At 41.8% G+C, this 23,921-nt stretch overlaps 1 protein-coding gene across 1 annotated transcript; it reads left to right on the top strand.

The window, feature by feature from the left end:
* The first annotated feature begins 598 nt into the window (after positions 1-598).
* On the top strand, positions 599-23,846 carry tcf25 (transcription factor 25 (basic helix-loop-helix)). Its single transcript, XM_062549053.1, has 18 exons — positions 599-917; positions 1,301-1,423; positions 1,705-1,779; positions 1,875-1,999; positions 2,466-2,531; positions 2,639-2,721; positions 3,564-3,694; positions 7,018-7,117; positions 13,162-13,255; positions 13,566-13,658; positions 14,284-14,389; positions 14,623-14,782; positions 15,348-15,435; positions 16,422-16,580; positions 18,908-18,998; positions 19,872-19,951; positions 20,054-20,129; positions 22,943-23,846. Exons 1-18 carry the CDS (start codon positions 687-689, stop codon positions 23,108-23,110), a joined length of 2,049 nt encoding a protein of 682 aa, XP_062405037.1. The 5' UTR covers positions 599-686; the 3' UTR covers positions 23,111-23,846.
* Positions 23,847-23,921: the final 75 nt, after the last annotated feature.

Here is a 23,921-nt window from a genome sequence, read left to right as displayed (position 1 = left end):
CAGTCACATAAACTGTGATCTACAGTAACTGTCAGGTGACCAGGAGATTGTGGAGGAATCTAGACTGACCTGTATCCTTTAGGCTAGATCATGTTAAAGGCTAAAGGAATCTGGAAATATGACCCACTCAGTGCTGCTGCATGAGTGAAGCTGTTACTGTTGATGGCATACAGTAGGTTCTCTTCCTCCTGCATAGCGCCCCCCTCAGGCCACTGGTGATATCAGGGCTTTTGGGGGAGGCATAGTAGCTTAATTGTCCTGGTGAGTAAAAGTCAATACAGAAGAATCAAATGCTCTCTTATGAAGTCAGTCATAGAACCATGTTGTAATCCCAATCTGTGGCCTCAAAACACCTCTCGTGCCAGTCTCAAGTCAGGCTTATTTATGTGGGGGGTAGTAGAATCATGTAATGATTCTATTATCCTATTTTAGCAGAGAGCATTTGGAGACTGGATTTAGAGCACAAAGAAGGAGTCGTGCTAGGGTTTTTACTTTTGAAAATAAAAAAAATATCACTGTAACTTTAAAATAAGTTTGGAGGATGAAGTGACGTCATTTCCTTTAAAAGTGAAAGAGTTTCCTCTTCAACGTCCAATCAGGTTTGTCTTACTGTCGTGGCCAAGCTTGCTGCCATAGCTCCATGTCAGCTACTGAGTCCCAGCTGTGTGGACAGCTATCACCACACCATGTCGACTCGTGCTTTGCGGAGACTCAAAGGCAAACAGAGGGGACAGGAGGAACTGAGCATCGAAGATCTTAAATTGAACGAAGCACAAACAGCAGAATTGCCAGAGGAGGAGGAGGAGGAGGAGGAGGAGAATGAGCAGTGTGAAGCTGTCTTGCAGCCTGCTAAGAAGAACAACCGGAAAGCTAAGAAAAACAAAGCCCAGAAAAACATCAGTAATATTTATGAACTGGCAAGTTATCTTAAAGTTCTTCTTTATCCATGCCAACATAGTGTCAGATCATTATAGCAAAGATGTCGTCTGTGCTACTGTCACTGTCAACTCACAACTTCTGGTTAGCCTTCTTGCTAACTATTAGCTATTCTAGGCTAGCTGACAGTGAGCTAGTAATCTGTAATGTTACGTCAACGGACTGGTATGTTAGTGTAACTAAAAGGTTTACAACACGCACGTTTGTTAGCTGTAAAAGTAATTGATAGGTGTATGGATAGCAAATATAACATATCCATGCCTCTGTGTATTACTGTAACACTTTCCTGTATTTGTCACATATGTATTCTTTGATAAAAACTTGATGTGTAACGCTACGCCATCCGATGCACAACTGCTTGCAGATAGGCGATGCTGACAACGAGGTGGAGAAAGGTCTGACTGATGAGGACAGTGGGGTCAAACAACAAGTAGAACCCGAAGTGTCTAAAAATGAAACAGATGAGAGAGATAAACAACTCACAGAAGTAAGCTAGTCTACATGCCAATGAATGCCCCTACTATTGATTTTGTTAAGTCGTTGGTTGTCATATACAGTGGTATTGTATTTTGTAGCCTATGTGCTTTTTGACTTCAATAATTAATCATATTGCTACTGGGTCTGTTAGCTTTGGTGATATAACATAGCTACTACACAAACACCTGGAACAGAATTTGCATGTCCAGACTATCTTCGTGAAAAGATTCTGAAGGAACAATAACAAGCTTACATTAGAGCGTCTCACTTACTTCTTACTGTGTTTATCAGAACAACGATGGTGAGGTGACCAAAAAGAAAAAGAAGAAAAAGAAAAAGAAGAAAGCCCCGACTGCAGAGCCTCAGGTGAAGATGTGGTGCCCTCGCTTTTACCGTCTCACAAAGTTTGCTGTGTCTGTTTTTTTTCTGGTCTGCATGACACTGATCACTCTGCATCACAGGAGGATGGAGCCGGAGATGATATCGATGCAATCCTGGAGACCATCGAGAAGACGAATGGGCTCTCCCATCAGAATGATGACGGGGTCGCGTTCGACAGCAGGCCTGTACTGTATGTGGAGCATCGGTGAGTGAGTGAACCCACGTGAGGCCAACGCCTAGTAGCAGTGACATTCGTGTCTATGGAATTACCGCTCAAGACATAGAACAATTTTAAAAACATAGGACTGTGCTCTGTTAAAAGTTATGGAGCTCTAAACTTTGGCGTCACTTGATGCTCGTCATATGCTGCCAGTGGGCATTGGCATTTATACTGACTGGTAAATGTGCAATTAGAAAGAATGGGGCAGTTATGTAGAAATATTCACAGTTCCTTGAAATCAAAATAGACTTCTCGGAGTTTGTAATTACACAATAAGCCCCACGGCACTGTTGTTTACAGTCATTTTTAGAACCGCTTAGAGGAATTGTTGCACACAACGTGATTCAGGTTCAAATTCAGATTCTGAATGTATTCAACCCCAGTTTGGGTTTGTATGGCTCCCTGGCTACAGTGTGACTGAACTATTCCAAATGCCTCTGCTTTGTCTTAGGAATCTGAATCCTGAAACAGAGCTGAAAAGGTATTTTGGAGCCAGAGCTGTTCTAGGAGACCAAAGGTTGGTCAATTATTTAATCATTTATTACTTTTCAGTAATATGGTCCATTGTTAAGTCAGTATTTATTTATTATGTGTTCGCTGATTGTCTTCCTGCTCTTGTAAAAGACCCAGGCAAAGACAGAGGCAGTTTCACAGAAGCACCTGGATGACGTTCCCCAAAGACACCTGGCCCCGCTTCAGCAAACCAGGTGAGCTCCATAAATGGAGGAATCATGTTGACATTTTCTGTATCAGGCACAGTGAGCATTGGCTGAGTCTTAAGCCCTTTTTTGACTGAAAGCCGGCTCATCCGCGGCTAGGTGTAACTGGACATAGACATTTCCCTCCCTGTACTTGGCTTGTACTGTTGCTTAAACACCCCAGAGGTCATACTCCCATACACCACTCCCATGAGTTGGGAACACTTTCAGGACTTTTATACAGTGTCTCATTGAGGCCTAGTAGAGCTGTTTTGGACAAGTACTGTAGTTGGTTGAATTTGCCAGCAGCACACACTACAGGGCCTGCACACCCGAGGATTCTTGAAACAATGCTGGTGAATATAGTCCCATAGATCGACTGATTGCAAAAGGGCTCGTCTGTCAATGGATGCTTTGATATTGGAGACCTGTGAATTTTCTTATAAAATACTCTCTGATTCTTCACTCTCGAAACGAGGACCCGTGCTACCCGGAGTCAAGACGACGTATGAAAGGAAGTATTGATGTGGGGCCTGTGAACCGGATGGATGCACTGTGTTTCAGAGACAAGAGCAGAGACTGTAACCTCACAGCGTGCTTAGTGTCTCCCAGCAGAAAGCTAATTGCTGATTGCATGCTGTTATAACGGCCACTGATCGAAGTAGGAATAGCTTAGCTGTGAATTTACATTTTGAGAAACTAATCTTGAACCAAGCCAATGCAAAAACAACTAATGTGTTTGTGTGAAGGCAATGTGCAAGCCCTTTTCAGAGCTTAATATACTGATGTTGTAACGGGATGTGATTCTTGTAACCCTTTATGTTGTTTTCACACTTAGTTCTTTTTTGCAGGAATTTGTATGTCTCTTCTGGAGAGCAGAAATGGTCTACAGTACTTCACATTTGAGCACAATCGAGACTATCAGCAGGTTCAGTTTAAATTCCTGGATGCTGTTGAGTCCATGGATCCTAACAACATAGTGGTAAGTAGCTATTTTTTTTAGAAGAGTGTAGGGCTATTCTCAACCAAAGTGGAAAAAGGTTTAATGTCTTAAAATATTGTCTGATCTTCATCTGAGTTACAATGATGAACAAACACAGCCTGTTTTAGCTAACAACACAGAACTTATTGCATTGTTTTTTTCCATATTGAATGCATCATACGAACTTTCATAAAAGTGTTTGGAAAAAATAAATGAACCCCAAATCTGATGGCTGCAACAAAAGCATATTAGCATCAGTTGACAAATATAGAGTTCTATGAAACAAGTTTGAACTTTTACCAATACAAAGCATAAACATTTTGGTTTGGGGTCTGGTAATGAGAATCATAATGTGATGTGAACCATGCCTTGCAAGAAAAATATCTCAGAAGACCTATAACAAAGAATTGGTCTTTAGAAAGCTGGAACCGGCACTCTGCCAAGAGGTAAAGAAAAGTTAAAATTGGAACTGGTCTCTGTTGATATGTTCACCATCAGTAAAACATTGAACATGGAGGCTGACCATAGCTGGACACCACAGTGGAAGCAATGCTCTCTGAAAAAAATCTCCCAAAGGGCATGTTGACACACCACAGTGCTACTGGGAACATAGTTTGTTGACTGATGAAGCATAGTTTGAATTATTTGGAAAGAACAAACAGCACTTTATTAGCCTGGTAGTAAATCAGACCTTGGAATCTTTCAGATTAAAGGGTCTGACCATGAATAATGAAAATGGGCCAACTCGAGGGGCGGCACCAAGCGTGCATTTGAAAATCTCACTGCACGCAATTGGATAATACAACCAATGTTTACTCTGACTGATTCTGGACTTCGACGCAATTGGACAACACTACGACCAAAAACAAAAGTTGTAGCGCTGTCGTCATCAGTTTAGCTCGACCCTGGCCCGCCTATATCAGATACACCAATTTGATTGGTAACCGCAGATGATTGCGGTAAACGTAACGTGCATCGTTGCTCGTGGACACCAACACAATGTGGACACAATTCAAATTGTGCTCTTGCGAGAACTCTGGATTTCTAGGGGAGCACTTTATGGCATCAAAATGGAACCACTAAAAGAGATAGATAGATAGATAGATAGATAGATACTTTATTGATCCCCAAGGGGAAATTCAAGGTCCCAGCAGCTTAAGACACCACACACAACACACAGTACAATGTAAACAATGTAAACAGGAAAATTAAAAAGCAAATCAACAATCAACATGACTAAAGGAGCAGTAGAATACTATAGATAAGGTATGCATGAATGTACTGAGGATTGGTACTGTGATCCAGTCTGAGGTGTGTGTCAAGTTGGTAGTGCAAATAAGTCCAACAGTGCAACAGTGCAAGATTAAATTCTAGTGACCAGTAATAAATATGTACAGTACAAAATGTAAGCATAGTAATAATAATAACAGTACTAATATAAATATATGGACAATTAAAATAAACTTAACATAGTAATAATATAAGAGTTAGACATGAGGGTAGACATGTAAGCCATGCCATGTAAGTGTATAAGAGGGTGGAGGTGCAGATGTACTATGCATAGAAGTCCAACTCTCCTTTTCCCTTCAGTGAAGCATTGTACAGTTGTATGGCCCTGGGTACAAATGACTTTCTCAGTCTGTCTGTTGTGCATGTCATGGAGCGTAGTCTCCAGCTGATCAAGCTCTTCTGCTGTATGATAGTGCTGTAGAGTGGATGACAGTCATTGTCCAGGATGCTGTGTAGCTTGTTCAGGGTCCTTTTGTCTGATACTGAAGTGATGCACTCCAGATCAGCTCCCACAACAGAGCCAGCCTTCCTTACCAGCCTGTCTAGTCGCCCAGCATCCCTCTTCCTAGTGCTTCCTCCCCAGCATGCCACAGCATAGAAGAGGACGCTGGCAACAACAGACTGGTAAAACATCCAGAGGAGCTTGCTGCAGACATTGAAGGAGCGCAGCCTCCTCAGGAAGTACAGCCTGCTCTGCCCTTTCTTGTATATTGCTTCAGTGTTGACTGACCAGTCCAGTTTATCGTCCAGATGTACGCCCAGGTACTTGTATGTGTTCACCACCTCCACATTGACCTCCTCAATGGTGACTGGCAGCAGAGCAGGCTTAGACCTCCTGAAATCTACCACCATCTCCTTGGTCTTGGTCGTGTTGAGTTGTAGGTGGTTGAGTCTGCACCATTGCACAAAGTCCTCCACCAGGCTCCTGTATTCCTCCTCCTGCCCATCCCTGATACATCCCACAATTGCAGTATCGTCTGAAAACTTCTGCATGTGACATGACTCCGTGTTGTAGCAGAAGTCAGACGTGTAAAGGGTGAACAGGACTGGAGAGAGCACCGTTCCCTGTGGAGCACCTGTGCTGCTGATTACAGTGTTGGAGAGGCAGTCCTTCAGTCTGACAAACTGTGGCCGCTCTGTCAGGTAGTCAAAAGATAACCTAAGCGCTGAAGTACAGTGGGGGACGCATCATGATGCTTTGTTGTCTCGGGGACTAGACATCTTTCCATCACCAAGAGAGAAAAAAAATAACTCCCATGTTTCTCAATATTCCAACAGGATAATGAAAGGGAGACTCTCAAGTCAATTAAAGCTCAGTAAACATTGGGTCATGCAGCAGTTACCCTAAACATAGAAGGAAATCCACACAGAATTGCTTTACAAAAGAAAAAGCACCTTTTGGAGTAGCCCAGTTAGAACCCAGACCAATAGGTATGCTGTGGAATGACCTCAACAAAGCCGTTCACACCAGACATCCTAAGAATATGGCTGTACCGAAGGAAGAATTAGCTACAATGCCTCCTGAACTTTGTGCCTGATCAGATTCACAGTTGTCAAGAGCACTTGGTTGAGCTTATTTGCTCCCATGCAGGTTCAATCAGTAATTTACTCCAAGGGTTCACTTACTTTACCCACCAGCCCTATTTTTTTGGTGATTTCTATAAAGACATTAATAAATTAATTCATAATCTATGTTAATAGCTTCAACTCTATACTAGTGACTTATAGGCTTACCTACTCCTGTTGGTTCTACTACTAATATACTACTCTGTATAGATCATGTTATTTCAGTCTTGCTGTGAATTCTCTGTCTGTGTCAGGCAGTCATATATATATTTTTTTTTATTTGTATTGAAACATCTGAAGCAAACAAGATTAATAGAATTAGAAATAATATACTTTTCTTGCTCCTAGGATTGAATGTTTTTAGAACAAGAAAGTTACACATTGTGCCATATGTTGTAAAATATCCTATAGTTCTAGAATGGTCTTTACCGGTATTCTTAGCCCAGGATTATTATGTGTGCCCATAGGTCCTGCTGCAGCTCAACCCTTACCACATCGACTCGCTGCTTCAGCTGTCTGATGTCTGCCGCATCCAGGAGGACCAGGAGATGGCCAGGGATCTGATTGGTTAGTATTAACATTTGCACATTTACATAGACGATTTTATCGTAAGCGACTTACGTATGTTATAGTATGGCTTCTCTCCGGCTCAGGGCCATTTATCCTTGAAACTGATGTGGGCCTGGCGAGTTACTCCAGACTCAAACTTTGTGCTGTGCAAAATTAAGTCAGGCAGTTCAGTGGGTCATCTTGTATGAATGTAAACTATGTTATCCATTGGTTACACAAAAATGGTCTAGGTCAGGACCTATTGCACAACTTGTGAAGTTGTTAAAATGGTTATTACCCCACGTTAAAACTATGATACAATTAGAGTCTTATGCAATTTATTTAAACTTACACAACTTTGATTTGTGTCAGTCAGTAATTAGGCTCACAAGCAATGTGTTTACATGACTAACAGAGCAGTGCACATTGACAACATGGAACTGTTTACAGAGCTGTCTCCAGGGGTCAGAGTTTCTGAAAAGGCCAAACTCATTACCAGTTCTACCAAATACTATTTGTTTTACATGCAGTAGATCTGAGAACAGCCTCTTGCCACAACCCCTGGAGGGAATTCCGTTTAAAGGCAGATTCTCGATAAATTGTTCTGCACCCAAAATACTTCAGAAGGAGCGTATGTTTGTTGAGAATCTAACCCCAAAAGCTGTATAGGCACCACCGCACCAGAGATTCCTCATTTAACGAATTTAAGTAGAAAATTATTCTCAGTTGACATGGCGTGGAGCTGCCATACAGCTGTGTGGGCCAGTGCTGGTAGATTGTTAGCTAATCTGATTAATCCAAAGGCTTGGCACCCAGGCTCAAGGAAATTTCATTATCTCTTACAGACAGATAGAGACAGATAGAAAATGAAGGTTGACTGTCTGCTATGGAGCATATGCTTGACCCTGGCCTGTATGTGTAAGAGGAAATGGAGATTAATCGAGGAGATAAATTAGTTGAGATTAATGTTAGCCTGTGCTCTATAATTATGTAAGAGCCATACATGGAGTTGCTACAGATGGTACGGGTTGAGAATGCTCCTTTCTTTCCCGCACATCGGGACTCCCGAAGCATCGGGACTTTAATTAAAACTGCAACCGCAAGGGGGCAACATAAGACCGCCTTAATAAAATGAAGGTTCGGCTCATACCGGAAAACACGGAAAAACCCGAAGACACCGCGCTGGCGACAAGCGGAGAACAGAGACATCACGGTCGGCATGTCAGATTGCAGTTTCAGAGTTTTCGAATGTTTTACAGCGTACCGCACAGCTGGCTCTCTCACTCGACGTAGCCTATAACTCAGTCAGTCCAGCAGAGATGCCAGAGCAACGTTTTGGTCAATGGAGAGGGAGAGAAATGCTCCGCATATCCGTCTCATTTAATCATTAAAATGAAGGTGATGACTGGCGAAATTATAATCAAACGACGTTTCAATAAACCATTGTTGAAGTTAATGAAAATGGTTTTAGAAGCCTTCAATTCAACCTGAAAGACTCGATATAGGCAACCTTAGATTAATTCATTAATTCATTACGGTTACAAGACCGCATTTCCGTGAATAGGCTATTATTGTCAAGGCGAAGACGAAAGAGATGGACAAGATAGACATTTAGGCTACATTTATGCAAGGAATACTTAGAAATGTGTAGGCCTATAGGCTATTTTAAAACGGAGGCATGTTCATTTTAACCGGCGACGCTGGGTAGCTTACCCAGCACTTTATCACAGATTTTGTCCCCACCACTTTTGACAACTGAAAATAAAATGTATTTAACATAAATATCTTTAATAGGCCTACATGCCTATCATGTCACTTTACTTATAACCGTAGGCTACATGCATGGAGAAGATCGCGCATTTTGTAACATTGTAACAATGGATGGTCAGATATGCGATAGGGCAGTGAGGGTGATTCATTAACCATCGACTAGTAGGCCTAGCTCCGCAAAAGAAGTTTCTAGCAACTTAGAATATATGGATCTCGGTATGCATGTTCATGTTGATTCAGAGATAGACATAGACTACCGTGGGCTACTGTGCGTCAATATAACAGCATTTTATCATGTGGTGAATTAATGACTAACGTCAGTTTAACATGTCAGAACTTTTGATCGGCGTTTCAAGTGCATGCCGCGAATAAATGAACTCGACTGACTGAATCCTTTATATTTGTTGGCTGAGTGCGAAGAGATTGACACTCGAACTGTGGCGTAACTGGTTGAAGCTTCTTAATCATACGTCAGCGACCGGGGTTCAAAACTCACTCTACCAACCTCCGGAACCCATTAAGACAAGAGGCTTTATTTTATTAAAGCGTTTTGCGATTTTTTTATGATTGCGATGTCTGCTGAAAAGAAAAGTTAATATGTGAATTCGTGGTTCAGCGCACACACACACACACACACACACACACACACATTTTACATTTACATAATAGGACTCGGGCACACGCCTTGCATTCTAGGAATATCGCCGCCATTTGGTAGCGCACTGAACGTAATATCCATTCATTCAGATGCACAAGACAAGAAGCAGAAATATAGTAGCGATTTATTCTTTTCCTCGTGCGATCGTGGGTTGCACTGTTACACCCCACTACACAGCAACATACTACCAAGAAGGCAAAAACTAAGTAACAGGAACACACTAAAAGGCGGGAGTAAATCCATAGTAATCCATAGTAAACTAAGGAGTGAAGCTGCCAATGTGGCTGTGCCCGCGAAGTTTTGATGTCATGATCCCGAGCCCTAGTGTCAGGAAGTGTCTGTCTAGAGAGAGGGGGAAGGGGGGCAATCGTCCTCAATGCCGCATATAGGTAGGCTATAATGTCTAGTGAACTGGTTAGACAAGTGTGGGGGAGGGGGAATGATCGCACAAGACAATTGCTCTTCATGAAATGGGTAGTCTCACAGACGTTTGTCGATGTTTAAAGCCTACTACATCACTTGCGAAATCGTGAAAAGACGTGGCACATAGAATTATTAGGCTACTGGATTTAATATAGCAAGCATAGACTTTATTCATCCTATATTAGCCTATATTAAAATGTAATGTGCTGCGGGGAAGCATTGGGGAAGTCAGTTTAAGTTGTCCTGTAACAATTTGCCTCTTATTATAATAAAGAGTATGCAGCCACTACGCACATAATAGCCTAGGTTACATGCGAGCAACCCCATGCAAAAGAAGGCCTTAAGTTAACGGACTGAAGGCCTGTTTACATTTCAAACATGCATTAAATCTAATAAACGAAAAACACAAATATCATGTATTGTGTCATAAACAGTTAATGACTTCGTGGCCACTATGCGCAACTGCATCGCGCAGTGAGCTGAAGGATAGGAGGACCGACACTTATTAACACAAAGCTTTGTAAAGCACTAACAACCACCCCTCAAAGTGCATTGTCCATAAGTCCAAACAATAAGTATAAAAATCCGACAATCCAAAACGATAACGAGATCTCCCAGAAACGAAAAACAAGTTTGTTGAGTAGCCTAGTCCTTGCAACAATCTCAGCTTTTGCGTTTGTTAGATAAAAGGCATTCTGTCCTGCTGTATTCCAATGAGAAAAAATCATCCACAAGGTAGGCTAAGGGTCACGGTAATGCAGCATGCAGGAATCTATATACGCACAAAACGAATGAATGGGTTATATCGGCCAAAACGAATGAATGGGTTGGGAGAGTCGTCTGGCTGTGTCAGCAGACTGCAGTCGGTCTCGAGGGGTTAAATAGCGCACGTACTTGAATTTTAATCTGAAGAAGACCACACGGTCGAAACGTCATTCCTTTGTGATAAAGAAAATAAAATAAAATCAAAAAAGAAGGATTTCAAGTGTGCGAACCTTTTTCCATTTTTTTATGATTTAGCCTAGTCTTGTTCTGCACCTTGACCGGGGATGTGCACAAACGTTTTTACTACACTTGAAATTTAAACCAACTCTTCTCTAGCCTATATCCTACAGCCATACTTTAATAATCAGATGTTATGCTCATTTTTGTAGGCTACACCTCACCGGCAAGCACGCACGCAAATGCTGCTTTTGCACATCTACAATATTGGCCAGGCTATATAGAATAGGCTTTTAGGACTGTATTTTGCCTTCGTGCAACTTTAGTTGTGCTCAATCTAAATTATTGTCAGTAAGGATAGGTCATATTACCAAATGGCGAACCTCGAAAATTATTTAGGATATAGAGCCGTGTCCATTACGCATGCAGTTATTTGTTAGGCTATTGTTTTATTTGAGTGTTTTTGTCTACCATGGCAAACATAGTTGAAACGTTCGCTCTAAACATAGCTGCCTACAGCCATGCACAGTAAGCCTAATGATAGCCTATAGTTATGACATTAATAGCCTATTAATGACCTCATGTCGGAATGGCACATTGTTTGAAAAAAAAAAAAGTTAAATAGGCCTAGGCCTACCGCCGAGTGGGGATATGTCAAACATTACTGTAGCCTATTCGTTGATCTTATCGATGCAGTCCTTGCGGCCACTTCTCCCCATCGTAGGAAACTTTCTGTTTAGTGTTGACACGTTGTGTGGCAGTGCTTGCTTGCCCTTCGATCCATCCCAGTTGGTGGTTTTGCACCTGTCCCTGAGTTATAGTCTATATGAGTAAGCGCTTATGCTCTAACCGCATAATAAAAGAAGCACCTGCAGCAGTGCTTATGGCAAGGCTATTAACACCTGTCACTGAGCTATGGACACGCAGTTATGCTCGAAAATTGTCATAATAACAGCCACACCTAATTGTATGGCTCTATGTTTAAACACATCAAATTAGCAAGCATTTCCGCAGCAACGTTTGCTTTCTTTTTCTGTCGGTCCGCTTGGTCAATTGCGCAGCAAATTATCAGATCACCGGACCTAATTTCACTCCATGTCTCGCGGACCAGCAGCAGTCTCCACGTTTCGCGGCCCATAGTTTGAGAAACGCTGCATTAAAGTGTCATTAGGTTGTAGGCTATATGTTTAGTGATTTCTTTGTGTGTTTTTCATTGTAGTGTGTGTGCATTGAGTAGTTCCTTAAAATACGGAACAAAGAGCGTCCCGTATCTGTTCAATACGGAAGAAGACTAACTATTACTTATATATTTCTTATAACGAAACGCAAAGAAAAAATACACTGACCCTCTCGTTTCTCCGCGTTTCCCCCAATACCATGGCGACAAAGAGAAATAAATATGATTTGACATTTAAGCTGATTACTGACAAATTTGCCACACAATTCGGGAGAAGCAGCGGACAGGAGCGCCACCACAAGCAAGCACTTCTAGCCCAAATTAACATGGCAACGTTGCCTATGACTAAAGTGTCTAAGTAGGCTAGTCCTACTAATATTACATTTGATTGGTAGCATGTTTGTAGCGCGCCAGTTTACCCATCCCCTACATCAAAACAGCTTAGAATCAATCAAAGAATCAGCTGTGTCGGTGTTAGGCTGTAGGCGATTTTCTATAACCATTTTCATTCATTTCAACAATGGTTCATTGAAACGTCGTTTGAATAATTTCGCCAGTCATCACCTTCATTGTAATGATTAAATGAGATTAAGGAGTCGACTATTGACGGATATGCGATCTTCATCATTTTGAAATGCGGGATGAAACTTTCTGCCACCTGGTGGTTGTTTGGGTACATTGCCTTAGCCTCGAAAAAAATCGGCTTGACGGCCTGCGGGATCTCTTCGGGAGTCCCGCGGGAGAAGGTGCATTCTCAACCCGTACCCACTGTAGTTCTCTATTGCCCTATTGTTTTGTGTGGGCTTGATGTTTGTAACTTAGTTCTTGAAAGCTGTTCTTGAATGGGTTGCTGCAAGATGTTACAGAGATCTTTGTTTTTTTTCTTTTGTGTCTTTTGAATAATCTAACTGCTGTATACCACCGAGTTAAAACCAGAATACAATATTTGTAACTACTCATAATAATGAGTACTATTTTCTGTCTCTTCTCTCTATCTTCTTTCCCTGATTCTCTCTCTCTCTCTCTCTCTCTCTGTCTCTCTCTCTCTCTCTCTCTCTCTCTCTCTCTCTCTCTGTGTGTGTGTGTCTCTAGAACGGGCCCTCTACAGCTTTGAGTGTGCTTTCCATCCTGTCTTCAGTCTTACATCAGGAACCAGCCGCCTTGACTACTTGAGACCAGAGAATAGGTGTGTGCCTACGACACACACACACACACACACACACACACACACACACACACACACACACACACACACACACGCTTGCACACGCTCACACTTAGCACATCTGTTCTGGGTGGAATATAATTGAATATATTATTAATATAGTATTATCCTACTATGTATTGGTATTTTGGTTTTTCTGTCTTGAAGTTTATATCTTGTTATTTCTTAGTAATATGTTTTCAGACTATACTCTCATTTACCCCCAGAAAAGTTGGTCTCTGTTCACACTCTCCCTCTGAGTTCTGAGTTCTTCCCGGTTCCTCTGTCACAGGGCGTTCTACTTGGCCGTGTATAAGCACATGATGTTCCTGGAGAAGAGAGGCTGTCCCAGGACCGCTCTGGAGTACTGCAAACTCATCCTGAGGTACCTAACTCCCCCCTCCCCTTCTGCCTCATGTTTTTATTGCCATGAAAAACAACAAATCCTTTTCTATGGATTCTTCTTTACTTTAGCGTCATTCAACACGTGTTAGACACGTGAAAGAACAAAATGTGTTACTCAGGACCAGCGATAATCGATAGAATAAATAAAGGAATGCATTGTTACAATCAGTGCAGCAGTAGTCACAACAGTATAAATGAAATATAATTGAATGCATAGTTTTCAAGTGCAAGTCGAAGCTGCAACATAATAATGGATTTAATCGTGGCATGGAGGTTTGCCCTGCTGTCAGTAGTTGTGAGTAAGTTTATTTGTTAGGATAAACCCCTTGAGATGATACATCTCATTTTCGAAGGGGGGTCCTTAGGTAAGCACACAGAAACACAATATACAAGAGACAAATCACACATACACTCTCACACACACAAAAGCTCTCCTATACCACACTCAAATCCACAAGTTCCCAAGGATAAACACGTTAAGTGGGATAATAAAGTAGCATACAGTAAGATCAAGTACTTAGTAGGATACACAATAGAAATAAGTGAGCAGACTTGTGTTGTGAGTGTGAGGCCTGCTGAGTGCGCTCTGTTGGTCTGGCCTGCAGTCTGGACCCTGATAACGACCCCCTCTGCATGCTGCTGCTGGTGGACTTCCTCTGCCTGCGCTGCCGCGAGTACAGCCCCCTCATCCGGCTCTACGAGGAGTGGGAGGTAACACTCATGGATGCAGTTTCATTTGTCAGTCTGTCTGTTTATCTGTTTACCTCTGTCTCTTTTTCTTTCTTTCTTTCTTTCTTTCTTTCTTTCATTCACTCACACTCACACACACACACTCTTACTCACACAGTAAGCACACTCTTACTCACAGAGTCACCTGAGACGGTGTTGATAAAATGATCTTCATAAAGTTTTGTGATCTTCTGTGCTCTCTGTGCTGGTCTCAGGTCCACAGGAACCTGTCCCAGCTGCCCAACTTTGCCTTCTCAGTGGCGCTCAGCTACTTCCAGCTCAGCCTGCAGGAGGACTGCCCCACAGACGAGAGCCTGAAGCTCAGGCAGAAGAGTGACAAGCTGCTGCAGGGCGCTCTCATTATGTTCCCTGGAGGTGAGACACGCACAGACACACACGGTACACTGTAAACACACACACACACACACACACTGCACGCTGTAAACACACACACACACTGCACGCTGTAAACATGCACACACACACACACACACACACACACACACACACACACACACTGTACACTGTAAACACACACACACACACACACACACACACACACACACACACACACACACTGTACACTGTAAACACACACACACACACACACACACACACACACACACACACACACACCTCTTGATGCTTAGGTTGCTGTTGCCATGCATTTTGAGGGACACGTTTTTTTGTGTTTCATTTAAACATTTACAATTTACACTTCCAAATGCCACATAGGATTGGCAGATATAATTGTGAATTTACTTACTGTATGAGGCCCAAAGTTGTATAAGTATTGATTACCTACATCATTCTTTGATTGAATGTTCCTTTGCTGGTTATATGATCATGTTCAGGACAGTTACATGTACCTTGTATAACGTGTGTGTGTGTGTGTGTGTGTGTGTGTGTGTGTGTGTGTTTGTCTGTGTGTGATTTACAGCGCTGATGCCTCTTCTGGACTTGCTATCAGTACAGCCAGACTCTGCAGTCTCCTCACATGCATTTTTTGGCCCTCAGAGTCAGATGGGGTAAGGAAAATAGTACTTTAAGTATTATTATTATACTATTTTCAGAAATACCTTCAGTCATCCTCTCTAGACTCGAGAGATTGTTGTACCTTCTGAATCAGATAAGCGTAATCTCATTTTATGGGCGTAGGCATTTCACTTATGACAATATAAGGGCTGTTTATGAGGATAATGGTATTACAACTGAGGCGAGAATGACTGTGGAATCTCCCGCTACTCTTAAGTGATGTCCGACTCTGAGGAAGTGTTCTGACATGCTAGTGATAATTAAACACGGGTTCTCATGATCAAATGAAAATATGGGAGATGGCAGAGTGTGCAACAAAGCACTGGCACGTTGTTTTGTTCTGGGAAAGGGTCATTCTTTGTACTTTGCTGTAAGTCTTGTGCATTATGCATGCCTCATAACTTCAGAAAAGATAAAGAAGGTTAAAGAATACCAGCTGTGACTAAACAGGATGTCATGCTAACATCCGCGCCACGTTCATGCCCATTACTATCATTTGTTTTTGTTCCCTGTGTTCCTTCTGTTCTCCTCAATCTCACTGTTTTAATTGATCATCTTGTTAATTGATTATATGACTTTCTTCATCCTCTTTTTCTCTTTCTGTCTACTGTCTTTCCCTGGTTCTCTCTCTCTCTACTTTCTTTCCCTGGTCCTCTCTCTTTCTCTCTCTCTCTCTCTCTCTCTCTCTCTCTCTCTCTCTCTCTCTCAATTCAATTCAATTCAATTCAATTCATAGAGCTTTATTGGCATGACTATAAGTGTTACAATGTTGGCAAAGCAGTAGTTACATCAAATATTAATTAGACATTATAACAACAATTGACATGGACTATGGAGAATAATAATAATAATAATAAAATAATAGAACATGAGGACACTTTCACTCATACACACACACACACACACACACACATACAATAATAATAATAATAATAGTAATAATAATATCTCTCTCCCTCTCTTTCTCTCTGATCCTCAGTCAGTCCCCGGCGCTGGCTCAGCTGGTGGCGCTGTATGTGGGCCGCAATCACGCGCTGTGGAAGGAGGCGCCCGTGCTGCTCTGGCTGGAGGGCAACGTGGGGGATGTACTCCGCAGGGTGGACGCTCAGGACCCCTTGGTGGAGGACTGCCTCAACAAGTGCGTGACACACACACACACACACACACACACACACACACATATGTATACATTTAAGCAATAAGCCCCAAGAGGCCGCAGTTATCTCTGATTTTCGAACAGCAAAGGTCTCATGTGGCTTATTATTCTCTAAAACGGTTACTTCATCTATCTGGCAAGATTTCATGAAACAAAGGCACAGCAATGAGAAATGTAACGATGTATTCATAGATAATAATTTTTCCGCCAAGAAATACATTTCCTCCATCTGAATGGTTGTTAAGCAACATCGCAACATACAAAGCTACTCCAACTTTTGTGTACGTTTTGGTAGCGTTTTCCTATACAGTAGAATGAAATGCGGTCAACATGTATGTTTGTTTTGGGTTTTACAATGGCATCGAACACGATTCAGCCAATCACAATCAAGGACCAGAGCTATTTGTTTTAGAAAAATACAGTTTAACACATTGTTATTCATATCCATGCCGAATTGTATTTTCATAGTGCATTTGTAGTTCACCAATGGGTTCCCTCTGTCTGGAAATGACATGAGCACAAGACAAAAGACGATACATGGTGCTACAAATGTAAATGTATGTGTTTTGGTGGTCAAACAAAAGAGATTGAATCAAGATTTGGCATGAGGGAATAATTATGGGCCTAACGGCACCTCTTTCATAAGGACACAACCTCACATTCCATCATATCTAGCATTCCTCTCTAGTGCTCACCTGCAATACCTTGCCAGCCTCCAAATATATCACAAAGCATCTCTTACATCAGTCTCTTATATCAGTCCTTTATGTGGACAGTGTATTTCATAGTTCCTGGTCAAATTGCATTATGAGAAGGACAATGAGTGTTTTACTTGCAGCTGCTTAGACCTGCTCATCTGCTGTCACTGGCCTGTGGCAATTTGGCAATGTTTCTAGCTGTTAAATCAAGTAAATGAAAGTCATATGACACTCTGATCAGGGGCAGCGCAGTCGCTCGGCATACTGGCCACTTTGTTCTAGTCAATTACGCTGCGGCATGTTGTCCTCTTTACATTGTTAGTGGAGACCGAGGGCAGGACCTACCGCCTTTTAAAGACTGAAATGGAATCTATAGAGTTATTATCAAAGCCAAGGTTACTTAAGCTGGTTCAGTTCCGAAGACAACCTCTGTAGGAGCACAGCATGCAAGTATCTATGGAGTGTGTTACTTAACGTGTAGCAGGGGTTGGGCCCATGACTCCGCATAGACCACGGGAGACAGTGAAACCACCTGATCACGTTTACAATGTTTACGTGTCTGCAGACAGAAGGGCGCTTGTTTTCAGTTCAGATTCTGGGTCATTCCATGCATTTCGTGCTGTGGATGTTAGCATTCCAGTTCCTTTCTGAAGTTAAAGACGTTCAGTAGAGTCAGTGGAACAATCACTAAAAAAATTCTAAGTATTTTGCATGAATTCTTTAGAAGTTATGATTTCAGGAACTTTTTAGCAACACCCTTTTTTTGCAGTTTGTGCAAAATTACGGCAGAAATATCTCAATAACCAAAGAAGACAGGGGCAGACCATTTTTCATGCTATTTTTTGGCCACAATAAAGTTGTTCACATAAATGAATAGAAAATAAATCCAAGGGTCAAGGAGGTGGACATAGAATTACTCTTCTGTCAATTCGGTCTCCACGATGTGCTTTCCCAATCCTCAGAGCCTTGGTGGTAGAGCAGAGATGAGTATCTGAGTTCAGAGGAGGGAAAATCATTCCCATGGTTTACTCTCGATTTGCCTTGCCTTTTTCCCCTCATTCGAAAACCAAGCAAACAAAAATATTTAGTCACATTTAATCATGGTTGGGATTTTGGTGGAACTGTATGTTGAGGACCTTAAAGCAGATAGAATATTGATCTTAATATTATGAGCCTTGATGTTTCAGTCAACAATTAGATAATTAAATGTTTTAACACGTTTTATTAATCAATTTCATTCTGGCATATTTATGTAAGTTCAAAGGTTCATTCGGTCAGTGCAGGGTAATACACATGGTCTTAGGACAAATCTTCATGTTTGCTTGAGGATAGAAACTGCTTTACATATCTCAAGATATAGACTAGTGTTCGTCATTGCCCTCTCTATGACAAATGGGCTTTTTGTTTTATCTGCAAAAATAGTGCCTGACTCTCACACTCGAGGTATTAAGCATTTTTCAGAGAACGCTAACGGAGGGTGTGTATTTTTCTTAAAAGATGCATTGTACAACTTCTAAAACAACATGGTAGTTGTACTTAATCAGTGCTACTAAGTTCCACATGTCCCTGCATGTGTTATATATCTGCGTACGTATCTGGTGTTTTTGACAGGAGAAAGACGAGGTACCAAAGCGCCCCAAGAAACATTCATCGGCACGTTATATTGTCTGAGATCAAGGAGGCTACGGCCACTCTGCCTCTGGTGAGTATTCTACGCTGGGCTGTAACCTTCACTTACTGCTATCACAGACCTTTCAATCATGGACGAATCTCCAATAATTTGCCAACCTCTGCTGGGTAGAATGTTTAAATCTTTCGACTGAACACATGAGTGCCCTAAGATCCATTAGGGGTCTGTTATTTCTACAATATTTAATTTCTATACTTAAGCATTTATATACTCTATACCAGTTTTGCCAGTTACCTGCCGTCATGCCTCCTAAATGGTCTTTGCTGCCCCACTGATGCTGAGCTGTAATGGCTGTGTTCACTGTTTGGAGCAAATTAGTGGTATTTATCTTTGTTTGTTCCTAGACATTTGATACGCTTCCTGGCTATCCAGATAATGCACAGGGCTATGGTTGCTATGGTTTACCACAGTGTATAAAATCCAGGAGGAGTTGCATTTACTGGAGGTTGTACAATAATGTAGTGAGTGAGAAGTGATCCTAGCGCGTGAAAAGTGATGCACTCTGCAGGGTATTGGTTTTCTTGAGTGTGTGTGTGTGTGTGTGTGTGTGTGTGTGTGTGTGTGTGTTTTTAAATATCCAAATGTTTGTCATCTGAAGTTTGCAGATGTGCAGTCAAAGCTCTTGAGTAAAACTGAACAATTAGAGGAAAATATCTAAATGTGATTTCACAATATTACGATTTGATCATTTGGTCATACAGTGTATGATTCGATTGGGTCAGAATCACTAGCTGCACAATTAAAGTTCACCCTTTGTGATTTACTGGCTCAAATTTCAATTTTGTGTAATCTGTGTAAATTTCAAACCTACTCTCATGCTGCAGAGAAGATGAGTGTGTCTTTCTTAAATGTCGTTGATTGTGTTGCTATTCTCCTCGGCCCCAGGAAGTGACCACGCAACCGGTGATGGGCTTTGACCCTCTGCCCCCTCTGGATTCGGTGGCGTCGTACAGTCGACCAGAGAGGTAAGCCCTCCCCAACTTCAATTAGTGGATCTACTGTATGGATCATTGTGAAGATTTTTTCTATTATGCATTTAATGTCTACTTCTCTGTCTTTGCCAATAGACAAAATGGTGGAGCTTCAAATGAAAGCACCCTGTCACTCTTCTTTCGTTCTCTGCTGCCAAATTTCAACCTGCAGGTGAGAGGAAAGACCTTTCTGGAGACATGAGTTTGTAAAGAAGACAATTCTCTATCTATCTATCTATCTATCTATCTACCCATCTATCTATCTATCTATCTATCTATCTACCTGTCTGTCTATCTATCTCACACAATTCTATATTTATTCTATATTCTAGATTTAATTCAGTGTTATTTAGTCTTTGTTGCATGCATATTGCTGAAACAGTATTGCCAAAACCCAAGTACATAATAGAAAAAAAGCAACAAAACTATTTTCTATTTATAATCACACGTTTACAAGGAGTTTGATTGTTTTGTTGGCATTTGTGTCCCTCAAGCCATAGCCCTCTGTCTCTCTCTCTCTCTTTCTCTGTCTCTCCCTCCTTCCCTCCTCCCCTCATACTGCTGCTTTACTCTGAGCCTCTTTGAGCTAGACTACTGAATCCATCAGCCTTTTGGTCAATCTCAAGTCCACTTCCATGGTTATAAATCTTGACTGTGGCTTTGATCATGGAATGCCAGGGGCTGTGCTCTGTCTTCCCATCCCTCATAGTGACCATAAGTCACGTAATTGCCCTCTTTTATATTTGACTTGTACGGGTATGTTTCAGGTTGTTCTTAATGAAGGCGTTTTAGAACTGTATCCTGCATCTCGCTGCTCATGTCTGACCGGGTGTTTGGTTCACAGGCCCCCGTGTTATGTGTGGATAAATGTGTGTTCAAATGCATGCATTGTTGAAACGGGATGTACAGACATCATCTGAGGCAGTGTTAGAGGTCAACTGGAGACAGTCAAGCAGAAGCCCAGGGCAAGAAGTGGAAAAGATCGCTTATCTAAGAGAAGCAACAGGCTGTGTTGCCATTCAAAGGGAAAATTGATTGAATTCGGGGTTTTTTTCCGTCTGATCCGTCTTTTCCTTAGCTTTAATCTTGAGATTAAATTAAGTGCTATCACTGAGGTTTCTGAGATGCTCCATTTCCACATTTGATTTGGATGGGATGTAGTACAGTTAGTAAGTAAGTAAGTAAGTTTTTTTTATTTGTATAGCGCTTTTCACAGATAAAATCACAAAGTGCTTTACAATACATAATAAAATAGAAATAACAAGAATAAAAGTCAGGCATAAAATACGCTTTTTAAAAGAGAATAAAAAAGAGAAGGAAAGAATAAAAGAAAAAGGCAATAAATAAGTACTCTCAATAAATAAATGAATAGTCTCTTTGAGCCAGACACATATTCACCACTTTTTGGTGGACGTTATGACACTTAAAAAGAAGAGAAGTTGTCCACATGGCATTTTTGGAGCGTTACGTGGAATTTGAATGCAGAAAAAATATTACACTGCCACGCCAATGGGTAATTGGATTGCAATGAGCATCAATGCAGGTTTTTTGTCACTTACAGCAAACATCACCTCACCATCTGCTTGCTGCCTGTGCCCTGAATACACTGTCAAGAAACACAGTCTCAGGCTCCAAAAACGGCAACAAAAACACAGCCCAGGCTCCAAAATGGCAACAGAAACAACCTGGGCCCTTCTGGACCATAAAAACATAAACTATCCCAGCAAATCATCAATGAGATGTGAGTTTAGGAGAGTTTCAGTTGTGCAGGAGAAAGTGGGAGGGAGTAGCGTGCTACCTCTCTGTTTTGTTTGAACATCAAGAAGTGACCCAGCATCGCTTAAAGCGCCTTTAATTATACAAAGTCAAGGCAATTGGTTCCAGTTATCTCACCATAACTGTACATCCCACTTGGTTAGCATTTCACTGGAGTTTTCAAGCAGGCAACTTGTCTCATCTGTCATTGCGTTACGCCCATGACACCCCCAGAAAGTGGTGTGTTAACTCAGACTCACCCCCATAAAGATTCATGATGGGTTACTTCATGTGTCACAACCACAGACCACAACAGATACACCTCAAGATGCATTATACTGTAGATGTCTAATGAGAAGCTGTAGGTTATGTAATAGTGATGCACCTGTTCAGTGACTGGGTAATGAATGGGTAATAAGTGCACCCTGGAGATCATTGGAGGTCAGTGGAGCATCACGGACACAAACACACTTTTCAGCATTGTTGACTTTGTTGTCCTCCAAACGACTCTTACAACAACCCATGCAATAAATATGCCATAAAAATTCTACGGTGACGTCAATGGAACATTTACAATATCATACCCGTACTGCATGGCCAGAAGGTCCGAATTATTTAAGAGCACATTGACTTGTGCTCTATAAATCTCCATGGTTACATCCAAAGTGTGTGTACACCATTATGCCCCTCAGACAAAAATAGATGAGTGGATTGTACTGGCATAGAAGAGCAGATTTCTGGCCTTAATGTGCTGAACAGACTAAAGAACGCATCTTTGTCTCTGACCACCTGACCTGACGACAAACCATTTTAGCAAAGAATTCTTATTTGGAGGGAGATTCTGGGCCCCTTCCAACTTGATCCTAGAGTGCTAAGGTTTTACGTTTGTCGTAGAATTCAATTAGGCACGTAGGAAGTGTTTGCGCCGCAAACGGACCAAAATGTCCGTGCCCAGATGCGTCCTATTTGATGAGTGTTCTTGTGTGGTCATCCGCATGACGGCTCATGTTGTACTGATGGAACTTTGTTATTCTAAGGATAGCTATACTTATCCATTCAGCTGATTCTTTTACTCAAAGCAAGGTGCAGAACAGCGGAATGGATGTCATGTGTACTTGTGGGAATTTAATCAGTGATCTTTTATTCTCTGCGTCTTTCTCTTCCAGTGAAGTGACAGGATGACCTCACACCGTCATGTTCTTCACCTGTTTTGTTTTCTCTTGGTCACAGGGTGGGATAAGACCCGAAGACAACCAGGAAGTGGCACGTGCAGGTAGAGAGCTAAACCAGGAAGTGAACCGTCTAATGGTGGCAATGAGAGACATGCTGGCCAACATTCAGTTTCAGGAGCCACCCAGAGAAGACAACCCGGACCGAGACGAGGAGGAGTGGGACTAAACCATCGAAGGGTTTGGGAAGACGAGACATGAGAGGAGAGAAGGAGACCGCTGAGCAAAGACCCTTACAGAGCCGTGGGAGTTGGGTTAGGTCCTTAGATGGAGTTGGTAGAGGTGATTGCTGAACATCGGAGAGATTTGGATCTGAACAGCAGGTCAATGTTGGAGGAACTCTGAAACCCCCAGTACAGTGCATAATGAAGGAATTCCTTGTACTAGTGGCCATGGTCCAGCGGCCATTTTGAAAACCAACCCCTCCCCTCCCCTCCCCCAACACCACCTGTTTTCTTCCCCCCACAACGTATGCAAGACTGAAATCCTGCTTTGCCCCTTTGTTGCCGTCACAGTAGGGACTTTTCATGCTCTGCCCATGTGCTGTTATCTATCTGAGGGAAATTAATCAGGTATTTCAATCAAGTTTATAATCAGGCTCCTCCTCCATCTCAAGACTCCTGTGTGCAGTTATTGTTGTTCACAAAGCAAAAAGGGAAATGCGGTTCAGTGCGGTCAACAACCGCTGCTACAAAGATTGTGTTTTATGATCATAGCAAAGCCTTAGTTTGAATTGACACTACAATCTCAATCTGATTTAAAAAAAGAGCTTCTTAATGCTATCAGTACTAGTGCGGACCCTCTGTGCCAGATCCACCTCCATTACACACCACTGTGATCACTAAATGTCTCTAAACCCATTCATCCGATTAGCAACATGAATATTAAAGGAAACATGTATACTTTGCAATGCCCTCTTTTTAAGTTCAGTTGGTAAGACTTACAGGGGAATGAATGAATGAATAGCCTATGCATGGAAC

The sequence above is a fragment of the Sardina pilchardus genome, chromosome 11, assembly GCF_963854185.1.
Source record: "Sardina pilchardus chromosome 11, fSarPil1.1, whole genome shotgun sequence".
Lineage (NCBI taxonomy): Eukaryota > Metazoa > Chordata > Actinopteri > Clupeiformes > Clupeidae > Sardina > Sardina pilchardus.
This window is presented reverse-complemented; position numbering and strand designations above follow the sequence as displayed.

Bases quoted from the DNA above. Each gene is read 5' to 3' on its own strand.
- tcf25 (XM_062549053.1), top strand. From the start codon at position 687: ATGTCGACTCGTGCTTTGCGGAGACTCAAAGGCAAACAGAGGGGACAG. The intron at 1,780-1,874 runs GTGAAGATGTGG...TCTGCATCACAG, and splicing joins CCCCGACTGCAGAGCCTCAG to GAGGATGGAGCCGGAGATGA. The intron at 15,436-16,421 runs GTAAGGAAAATA...TCTGATCCTCAG, and splicing joins GGCCCTCAGAGTCAGATGGG to TCAGTCCCCGGCGCTGGCTC.